General features: G+C 39.3%; 1 protein-coding gene across 1 annotated transcript; it reads right to left on the bottom strand.

Annotated features, from left to right (window-relative positions):
• Nucleotides 1–2,359: 2,359 nt before the first annotated feature.
• On the bottom strand, nt 2,360–7,018 carry LOC101299580 (protein ACCUMULATION AND REPLICATION OF CHLOROPLASTS 3-like). The gene is made up of 16 exons (XM_004298587.1): nt 6,690–7,018; nt 6,540–6,598; nt 6,383–6,447; nt 5,990–6,124; nt 5,855–5,903; nt 5,613–5,725; nt 5,451–5,522; nt 5,156–5,266; nt 4,810–4,991; nt 4,382–4,663; nt 4,228–4,286; nt 3,649–4,043; nt 3,383–3,487; nt 3,120–3,257; nt 2,695–2,861; nt 2,360–2,614 (listed from the first exon to the last, which is right to left on the bottom strand). The coding sequence occupies exons 1-16, from the start codon at nt 7,016–7,018 to the stop codon at nt 2,542–2,544; spliced, it is 2,334 nt and encodes a 777-aa protein (XP_004298635.1). The 3' UTR covers nt 2,360–2,541.
• Nucleotides 7,019–11,743: the final 4,725 nt, after the last annotated feature.

Here is an 11,743-nt window from a genome sequence, read left to right as displayed (position 1 = left end):
ATTAACTACCCTGACCATAAATTTCAAATGGTGAAAAGCAATTCAAGTAGCTTTCTTGTTTGCTTTTCTTTACCTTCAGTCCTTAATCTAAAAGAACTTTGATTAAGCAAGTTCTAGTTCAATTTCTAGAACACTGATTCAAATGACTAAGCTAAAAGTATGGACCAGATGAAGAAAAGAAAAGAAAGAAAGAAAAAAAAAGAAAAAAGCAAACTTATACGAGGATCATGACCAATAGTAACACAGAGATGTAGAAAACATCCATTCAGGAATAGTGTCATATACAAGTTCTCAATCATCTGAACAGATTATTGTATAGAGACTAAAATTATAGAAATTACCAACACTGGTTTATAAGCAATGTAAGAGAACAGAACAATAAACAGAACTGTTTCCGTTGGATAAACAATGAAGAACATTTCAACCATAGGATCTCAAGAGGACACAAACAACATATCAATTATTCTTAATTGAAACATAGGCCAAAACAGATTAAGACTAGATATTATATATTCAGTGACGTACGGATTAAAGCAGCTCTTACATCCCCGCCGCACAATTGATTATGTTAAAGGTAAAATCATCAAGCGGACAGTATCCACTTGACACTGAACTAGCATAGAAATGGGGTTCTTGACCAGCAGTAGTACTAGTGCTGCGATTGAGTACGAACTTGGCCCAGACAATTCCCAATTGAGGCCCATGAGATTCTGGATGTGTGCCACGAGCTTCCCACAGCAAAGCCAACTTGTGCTCTTCTTGCTTTCCTATTTGGAGCAGGACCGGCGAGAATGCTACATCAACAAACAAATCTGGGTCTATGTCTGGTTCTGGCTCGTAAATTACCGGAAGAACTAATCCATCATTGGGGAGGCCTCAACTGGTTCGGAGAGCCATCGACGGTTCTCAATATCAAACACATAAATTCCAGGAACCTCGGCGTCTTCTTCGCGTGTAGGATTCTGACTGCCAAACGAGAACAAGTATCGGTCCTCGAAAAGCACCACTCCCGCGGACCAATCACCACGAAAATTATCTCCAAGGTCAAGCACATCCCAACTTCCTGATTTCAAATCAAAACAGAACATCAGATTGGCACCATCCACGGTGCCTCCAAGGATGTAGATGAAAAGCTTGTTCCTAGAAAGACCAAGAAGACGTGGCTGAGCCATGATTTGCGGGGGAATCAACTCCTCATGGAACTTGTCATGAGTAGAGGTAGAGAATCGATATATGTTGTTTCCCACCGTATAAATATAACCGTCCGGTCCAACCGATGCTCCGCCATATTGATAATTTACCAAATTCCCACCGGCCGGCCTCCATTCCCCTTCTTCTCCGGAATCCAAGTCCAAGTGTCGATAAGCAATATGTTCACCGTTAGAGCCACCGGTGACTCGACCACCAATCAGGTATAAGGTGGAGTTTTTGACGGCAAGGTTGATTGATAAGGCCTCTTCATCGAAATCTGAACATAGAAAATCAAGGCGTCTGACTCTGTCAGTATCAGATTCACATCCGATCATCATCGTGTTCTCGTCGTCGTCGATCGCCGACTTCTCCTCAATCACGTACCAGTAAATCTTGTCGCTGCCAAATACTCTTACTATTATGGCCTTGTCCTCGCCGCTGTCTCGGTTTGCGATTGCACCTACCGCCATCTTTGCTTTGAGTTTCTTCTTCTTCCTATAGATTGTTGCGATGAGTATTTCCCTTCTCTTTATTTTCTCTTTGTCTCACGCTCCCCAAAGTTCTCTATATATAAGAGCAAGGGTTAAGGACCAACGCACTACAGTAGTACAGTGTAGCTTGCAGAATGTTCAAGTTGTATGTTAGCTCTATATATAAGAGCAAGGGTTAAGGACCAACGCACTACAGTAGTACAGTGTAGCTTGCAGAATGTTCAAGTTGTATGTTAGGATCATTGTATATATCACTTTGGGCTAAGGTGTTGATTTACCTGAATGAGCTAGTTATTGAACTCGAGTCAGGTCATATTGTCAACAGATTTCTAAAGTCGGTTGTAGAGACAATCATATAAAACAATGAGCCTCCATAATAAAATCTCATCCAACGAATATGAATATTTCTTAACTTTATTTTTTTTAATTTCTCTGTAATTTAATTCTTTCCCTACCTTAATTCTGATCCCATCAGTGTACATGGCCACAACATCAAACTTCTCGCTCCATATTTGTTTGTTTCTTTTTCACTATAAAGAAGCAATGAATTGGAAAAACATGCACCTCAATTTTAGATGATACATCTCTCAATCTACATATGCTTCCAATAACGCCAAACTCACTGGTATAGCCTCTTGCATTTGGTCTTTGACAGTAAGCTAGGGGTAAATGTTTCAAATTTCATAGGGGCTACCCTCGTAGCTTACATCAGACCAAAACAAATAAGACTCCAATACAGAAGCTGTGGATAGATACAGAATGCCAATGAATTTAAAACCTACACCTGCCCTTAAAGGTGAAATACACAGATAGGATAAGGTAATGCAATTTAGTGAATTTACAAGATAATTACAAGACTTTAACCATCATCACCAATATCACAGTCCAGCTTACGGCTTACAAGAACACCTAGATCCCAGTTCTCAATACACCTGTAAGTATAAAGATAACATTAATTAGATTCACAGTATCGATTAGAAGGGGGAAATGAAGTCATAAGAAAACCACAAACCTTGTTCCATCAACATCGATGCAAATGAACTGGCCATGTCGCCAACCATCTTGGAAATTGCCAAAGAAGACATCACCAGACTTTGAATAAAAGCGACTTTCACCATTGGCCTTTCCTTTCCAGAAGTTTGCAAACCATCGGTCCCCAGTGTGAAAATAAACCCAACCCTATACATATCATAGAAAGTTAGAAACAACCTATTCAGAATAACAGCTACAGATAAATGGAGTTTAACAATCAAGAAAAGTCTGTTATTTACTTATTTACGACAATTGTTATGCCTTAGGTCTTAGCTTTATATTTTCTTTCAGATATTTTATTTTACCATGTTACGAGTGAAGTGAATAACTTTCTTCTTCAGATCATTCTCTTAATAAACTAAAATAAATACACCTGCCAGTTCACTTTTACTTGAAAGAAATTACCTTGCCATGTATGAAATCATCCCTCCATGATCCCTGGAACGCATCCCCATTACTGAAGTAGAATTTACCCATACCTGATCTTTTTCCATAGCGCCACATACCATCATAGATGCTTCCATCTCCAAGAACTAAACGACCCTGTGGAAATTTCTTCAGGATTAGAATTTAGTTTCTTTTGTACAGACCAAATTTTTTATTAAAATATCCAAGCACCTGAAAAAAAAAAATCTATTTGCCCCACTGTTATAAGGTTATGCAAGTACCTTTCCTTCAGGAAGACCTCCTTGACATCTTCCTTTGTAAATCCCTCCTCTGTATTGCATCTCCACCATAGGACTCCACTTTTTTGGTGAATCCCGTTCTGCTTCCTGTATGAAGAAAAGGTAACCAAACTTAATCTCATGTGAGTTCTAACAAGCAGAGGACAAATAAATTACACTATACAGATTACATAGCATCCTATGTCATTAAGATATCCTTATAAACATTACACTGAAATACAGCATATGGATTAACAATGGCAGATTACCAGCATGGATGCTGCACGGGCAGAGAGATTCCCTTGCTTGGGATTTTCAGCATCTTTTCCTTTAACAAGAGCTGATGTCGAATTATAAAATTCTTTCACTGCCTCAAGACTTGTGTCATTCAATGGACTCCAAGAAGACATGCTTAGATTCGCAGCTGGTTGTACTTTGACATCATCCTTACTTTTCTTTTCCAACTTTTGTGTTGGAAATGAATCATTGTCCTTCAACTCTTCTGGAGACCTCACACCAACTGGAAGGCAGAAGATACTCATGTTATCAAGCATCAGAGTAGCTCCATCTTCAACACCCTTCTCTTTCCCCCAATCCTTTGCAATCTGATAATCATGCCCCAAGTTCCAACTAACAAGCGGTTGCCTTTGGAAAGCATGAGTTTCTGGCATTGCGGTTTTGAGTTTTAACAATAATTAGTAAATGCCAAAACTTGTTTGACTTGTAGACTAAACAGTAACGTCAAATGTTCTTAAGGATAAAGAGGAACTGTGCAAAAGCTACTCTTTGAAAATGGAAACTGGTGATTCAAATTTTAAGAAGGAAAAAGAAACTAACAGTATTGCTACCTTCAGTGATTGGATCATATAAACCAGACGATTTAATATCAGCTTGCTCAGATCCACTACTAGAACACCACCAAAAAAGAAAACAAGTATATAAGATTTTGCATAGCAGGACAAAAGTCAAGAGAACTAAATTGAAAGTGAGATCTCAATAAACCTGGAATTGTGGAGTTCATTGTAGTTTCTGTTAGTTTCGGTCTGAGGTTCTTCAAAATAATTATTAAAATCTTCAGCTTTAACATCAACACCATTTATCTTTCCCAGCTCACCAGAATCTGGTGAATCTATCTCTTCAGAAATGGCATTTTGAAGTGATGGACTTTCCTGAGTGTCATTTATTTGCGATTGGTGTCTACTAAATAGATTGAAAAAGAACGGAAAATGCTGAGCCAGTCCAGACAAGATGCTACTTTTCTGAGAAACCTGCTTTTCAGCAAAACTGGTAACACACATAAAATTTCCATTAGCACACAAGTCAAGATGTGTCATGCAGAAATCGATCATACTATAATTCAAAGGCAGTAAATACAAAAGTCGCAAATAATAATCATTAATGAATTATGAGGTACAAAGTAACAAAGTTACCCTAAGATAAAAACTGTTGTGACTAGCAAGTTGGGCTCTAGACTGGGTTCACGAATTGTAGAGATTAAGATTTCTCCTTCGTATTCTGTAGTTTGACGAAAAGTACGCAAAGTTTCCTGTACATCGCTGTTATCAATAGCACCTGAACTTGCAACAATGCATATAACCATTCCATCCAAGTCCTGGGCAACAGAAAAGGGAATAAAAATATAAAAGAACAGACCCAATGAAAATCAAAAGTTTGGAAAAGCAGGAAAAGAGCAGAAAACAGGTAAACAAACACAAAACAGAAGAGGGTTTGGGGGATCTTGTACTCCCCCTGAAAACAAACCCCATCTGATCATACCTTTACACCCACACTCAGGAAAGGGCAGTCATACATGGATCGTAAAATTGAAGTTTTGATGTTGTAGCCAGCACCGAATCCAATTTTTGCTTCTTTAAATCTTTCCAGAACCTGTACATGGTTGCATTAGCCTTGTTAAAAGGTACAAAGAGAGATAACACATTCTAAAACTTGCAAAGCCAGAACTTTTTAACTATATTAAGGTGATCAAGAAGATAAGACGCAAGAAATTGTGCAGATAAAACTATAAAACTCAATAAGTCTAATTGTAGCTGACAAAGGTCAGAACACTTACTTGCACAACTTCTGAAACTTCGATTTCTTTCACATCATAATGGGATGCATCAATAAACTTTCTGTGTATATCCTGTGAGTGCACCAGCAATAACCAAGTGAGTCGTGGCTACTGTGAAATCATAGAACCAAAAATATAATGGAAGTATGTTTAGTTACTTACAGATGTTAGAACAGATACAGCAGCTATTGCCATTAAAACAGCATTATTTGCAGTCTTGACGGCCTCATCCAAAGTTACCAAGTCCTTTTTCAGTAACATATCAGTATCAAGACCTGCATGTGAAAAGAAGCAACATAATGTGCTACTTAATGGTGATGCTGAAAAACTGGTTCAGAAATTGTTCTAAATTACAGCCGGAGTTTCAAATCTTCATTCAAAAGGAAACATAATACATCACTCACCAATAAGTAAATTTGTGTGCTCCTGAAGTTTTTCCATGAGATTTTTCGCCTGCAAGTTAGATTCAACATCACATCGTCTGTGCATATAAATCAACAGAAAGGCCAGTCAGGAAACACTAAGTTCCCAAGCATTACCTCATCTTGGCGCCTCTGTCCTTCAAAGCTGAATGGTTTCATTATAATAGTAACCACAAATCCATTTGCAGATCTTATCGTTTTGAGTATATCAATCGCGGTAATGAGATCCAAGCCGTATCCCGCACTTGCCACCTAGAGAGAAAAGTAACATATAAACTTGGTTGCTCGTAATCTCATCATCACAACTAAGAGGCACCAATAGATTGCCATAGTATAATGAAGAACCATAAAAGGCTGACAACGACAATGCTAGACAAAAAGAGATACAGTGACTAAAACCTCCCCCATCCATATATAGCAAAAACACATCCTCCAGTCCCTTAATGATAAATCAAATTTAACCATAAATCCTACTCATAAACACAAGTAATAGGTAAGAAATGTACAAACAAGTATAACAGCCTTTGCGCACGACTTTGAAGACATCGGCGCTTCAAACACCATTGGAGCCACATCTGCAGTCATAAACAAAACAAAAGATAAGTGAGACATTTCCACAATACAATGCAATTCCATAAAACTACCACAACAACTACAAGCAATGCACCTTTTCCGACGATCCGCCGTTGTAATTGCGCCTTCATTGAGTCCCTAATCACAATATTCCTGCAACAAAATCCAATCACCGTCAGCAAACATCGACTTGCTTCATTTCTAAGATTTGCAGTGAATTTTATAGAGAAACACATAAGTTTACCAGAATCGCAGAGACGAAAACCGGAACGGCGATTCCATACAGAAGTCGAAAACGGCGTCGTTGCGGCTTCCGATGCCGACGACTTCGACGAACTCGGAGTTCCCCCAAAACTCGTCGCAATTCACTTCGCTGTCCACATCGGCAGGTCCGCTGTTGCTTGCCGCGGTCGCCGTTACTCGAAGTGATGACAGCTTGCAGCGGCAAGTGCTTCGCCGGAAGTTGAATTGTCTGCGGCGACGGAACGAGCATTTGGAGGAGAGGAGGGGACTGTTGGGAGGATAAGGGAAGGGAGAAGATGGCCGGAAAGTAGTGAAGGCGGGAAACTCCATGGAGATAGGTTGAATGTGTTATGCTAGGGTTTCATTGGAGTTAGGGGAACGGGAGATTGGGCGGGAGGGTTTTGACGACGGAGGTGAGCTGAGACTGATGTGCTACCAGTTCAAGGGACATTTTAGGACATTCTAGCGTCTTTTATTCTCTCAAAAAAAAAAGAACGTCTTTTAAACTAACAAAACTATGTTGATACTATCGAAAAAAAATATATATGTCATACAAAAGAAACATTGGTCGAAATAAAGAGGGCAATACACCGCTTCATATTTGGTAATACATTATGTGAGCAGCTACACACTTCTTAAAATCTGCATCTTTCCCGGATGGTACAATCATCAGATCTCAGAAAGTATATACATACTGATGTTTTAACATGTTTCTCAAATATGGATTTAGGCAACGACTTGGTATACAAGTTGGCAATGTTGTCCTCAGAACGAACTTGAGTCACTTGCATATTGAAGAACTTGTGTTGTTGTTGATTGTAGAAGAAGTTGGGTGAAATCAGTGGCGTAGCTAGAAACTTTTTACAAGAGGGTCAAATTTTAGATAACTTTTCATATACCACATAAAATTCTAAATAATGGTTTCTTAGGCATAATAGTCATTCTAGAGCTATTATTGGGAAAGAATTTGAAAAAATTTCAACAACAAAGAAAACAGGGATTGAGATTTATAGTAGATTTGAACCCATGTATAACTTAGTCCCATAATCTTAATTTATTTCGCATGGGTAGTAACAATTTTAGCTAATGCTAAATTATGGGAAATGCCGAAATGGAATAGAGACGAAGGCTGACATGCGACGACGATGTACGTAGTCTTGGAATATTAAGACAGAAAAATAAGAAAAAGATAGTTGAAAATAAAAATGAAGAAAAAAAATAAATACATGATAGGGTTTAGCCTTTTAGGTAGATTTGTAAGTGTTTGGCAGAAGACATCTATTATTTTTGAGTCCAATGTTTTAAGAAAATAAATATAGATTGGCTTATATTTCTATATTTGTCTTTGTGTCATAGGGGTCAAATATGTAATGTTATGATAATATGTATAATAAGATGTAAAAAATTCAACCAATTAGAAACATGGTAAAAAATTGAGAAGGGTCAATTGACCCCTTTGGCCCTATTGTGGCTACGCCACTGGGTGAAATATGCTTGGTGTTGTAGCCTTTTATGTAGCCATATTTCATTTGTTTAATACACGTTGCATTATCCTCATAAATGCGCGTATGCTCATTGGTCGTAGACCTCACACCACATGTATTTCTTAAGGAAAGTAGCAATAATTGTCTGTTTCATAGACCTCCAAAATATCCCGGTGATTCAATGATATGAGAACGAATTTTATGAGGGTCAGGGATACCCTGCATCAACAAAGCCAACCAACACATAATCAGGTGTTCGGTTGTAGGGGCAATAGAGTATTCAAGCTATGTGTCATTGTGTCGTGTCACAACCAAACTCAGCAGCCATAGCAGTACTCGTAATCGAAGTATACCCTCAGAAAGAACCATCCCTACCGATCGCGAAGACAGTGACTAAGGTCCGAGATCGGACGGACCGTACGTCCCAGACTACTGTCTTAACAGATTTGGGCTCTTGGCCTCCAACCATCTGGCCGCATTATCTATAAGAAGGAATCATATAGGAAGGAAATATATATGCATGTTTCCCGCTTTGCTTCCCCCTGGTTAATTTTTTTCCATTTTATGAGATGACATAGGAATCATAATCCATAATTCCAATCGTTATTGAAAAAAAATATTGTAATTTAAAGCTCTTATATTTTTCCTTATTTGGGATTGGGAGGAGTCGATCATATATAGGAACCCTAAACCCTACATATAGAGAACGTTGGTGGTGAGCGTGACTGCGTGAGACGAAGAGAAAACAAAGGGAAATACTAATCTCGCAACAATCTGTAGGAAGAAGAACCTCAAAGCAAGATGGCGGCAGCAGGTGCAATCGCAAACCAAGGCGTACAGCAGCAAGGACAAGGCAATATTCGTAAGAGTATCCGGCAAGGACAAGAATTACTGGTACGTGATTGAGGAGAAGTCGGCGATCGACTTTGACGACGGCAACACGATGATCGGATGTGAATCTGATAATGACAGAGTCAGACGCCTCAATTTTCCATGTTCAGATGAGGAACCCTCCATATTTTCAAGCAACCTAGTCGTCATAAACTCCACCTTATACCTGATTGGTGGTACCGGCACCGGTGGCGTTAAGGATGAACATGAACATATTGCTTACCGACACTTGGATCTGGATTTGGGAGAAGAAGGGGAATGGAGGCCGGGCGGTGGGAATATGATAGGTTATCAATATGGCGAAGCAGCTGTTGGTCCGGACGGTTATATTTATTCAGTGGGAGACTTCGAAATATATCGATTCTCTACATGTGGCAAGTTCCATGAGGAGTTGATTCCCCCGGCAAGCATGGAACACTCACGTCTTCTTGGTCTTACTAGGAAAGAGCTTTTCATCTACACCGGCAATCAGATTTGATTGTTTTGATTTGAAATCACAACAGTGGGATCTCCTTGACCTTGTTGGTAACTTCCATGGTGATTGGTCCGCGGGAGTGGTGTTTTTCGAGGACCGCTACTTGTTCTCGTTTGGCAGTCACAATCCTACACGCGAAGAAGAAGAAGAAGCGGATGCTCCTGGAATTTAAGAAGCGTCAATGGCTCTCCGAACCAGTTGGGGGCCTCCCCACTGATGGAAAAGTTCTTCCATGCATTTACGAGCCAGAACCACACATAGACCCACGTGAGGGTGACATAACATTCTCGGCATTAATTCTTGTTCCAAATCGGAAAGCAAGACGACCACAAGTTGGCTTTGCTGTGGGACGCTCGTGGCAGACATCCAAAATCTCATGGGCCTCAATTGGGAATTGTCTGGGCCAAGTTCGTACTCAATCGCAGCACTAGTACTACTGCTGAGCAAGACCCCATTTCTATGCTAGTTCAGTGTCAAGTGGATACTGTCCGCTTGATGATTTCACCTTTGACATAATCAACTGTGCCGCGGGAATGTAAGAGAACTACAACAACAACGAGGGAACATTGGGATTCAGGGAATTCTCTGATGATAGCGGCCATTTTCGGTGAGATAGAGAGAGAGAGAGCTGACAAAGTTGAATTCAGAGATTCGAATGGAACTGAGGAGAGCCAGAATGTCATAGTCAATTTCTATAGTTGTGGCAGTTTTTTTATCTTGATTCCATTTGTGCTCTTCTTTGATTTGGTTAGATGCAATTTGAGGTATTGGATGACCGTTTCATTATGTGTTTTGTTCATCATTTTACATTAGACTTGTTCTCTGATCTGTTATATTCCTCATGGTTATCTTGTTGTTGGTTTGTTTTTTGTTACTCCGGCTGTGATAGCTAGCTATCTTTGAGAATGTTATATTTTGTCAATTTGTTACTTTTCGATTGCTTTTGACCCAAAATTAACATGCTTAAATTAACTTGCACATATAGCGCATATTCAACATAATCATTTTGACCCAAGGATGTTATATTTCCATATATGCTTTACCGTACCTATTCATCACTTTGATCTTCATAACACCATACGTCATTACGATGATCATATGTATTAACCTCTGTAATGCGAATCTACAGAGCCTCATATATAGCAGATAGTACGTTGCCTTCTCTTACTTGGTCTCAAGCTGAGAATAGCTAACTAGCTCGAAAGGAAAAAATTCCTTTTTAAATATTAATGTACATTCTCTTCCAATTTACGCAATTCGATTTCCTTTTCCAGTTTCCATCCCCCAGTTTTCTGTTCATTGTTTTTATAGAAAATGTGTTTTGTAAGACTAACCCGCGTCACATGGGCCCAAAAAAATACAAAAAAAGAAATAGAAAAACGTCTGGGCCAGAGGCTCCCGATTCAAACCCGTAAAGCCCTAAAACCAGGGTCTCCTCCCAAATTCCCAAAAAGGCAATAAATAGTTCTAAACGGTCCGACTGACGACGTCTCACTACAAAACTAGTTGATCCTCTCCCGGAAAATCCACAGCTCAACGTTAACAAGTCAAAAAGTAAAACACAGACAGACACCGGTGATTTAAAAAGGCAGACTTAGTTGGAGGTTACGCAAAGGGTTAAAAACCTAAACACCAAAACGCCGACGTTGTTGATCGAAGTCGCAGCTAGCTTGTCCGGGTTCCTAGTAAACTTCCAAATGAAGCATCATCGTCGACCTCGTGTTTGGAACAGACTCGTTCTGTCTTGTCACTCAATACATAAGGTCTCTGGTCTCGTCTGGTCTTCTCCATCTCTCTTGGCTCTCACCTTTCACCAACTACATGCAGCAATGACTTCCTTAATTCAAAATGCTTTGTTGGGTTTTGACAATTCTCTCTTCTCGATCTCTGCATGTAACTGAAACCATTTATTAGGTTTGGAATTTTAGGGTTTACTATTATAGTTTTATATGTGCAAACACTTCATATATTTATACTCGTTGGATGTTTTCTTGCCGGACAGTTTTGACACGCATATGTGCATCGATCTTCTTTTGACAATTCATTTGTGATTGTAATTCAAAAAGAAGAAAGGATTTATTTGATTTAGGCGCGAGGAAGGCATTTGCTACATCCAGCTAGAGTTTTATACAAGACAAAGGGTATGAGAGTTACAGTTACATGGTTATATCCAAGACCTTCCTCAAACAAGCCAGGGGTGAATGG

The sequence above is a fragment of the Fragaria vesca genome, linkage group LG4 (assembly GCF_000184155.1).
Source record: "Fragaria vesca subsp. vesca linkage group LG4, FraVesHawaii_1.0, whole genome shotgun sequence".
Taxonomy (NCBI): domain Eukaryota; kingdom Viridiplantae; phylum Streptophyta; class Magnoliopsida; order Rosales; family Rosaceae; genus Fragaria; species Fragaria vesca.
Note: the sequence above shows the minus strand (reverse complement) of the source record. Positions and strands in the feature narration are given on the sequence as shown.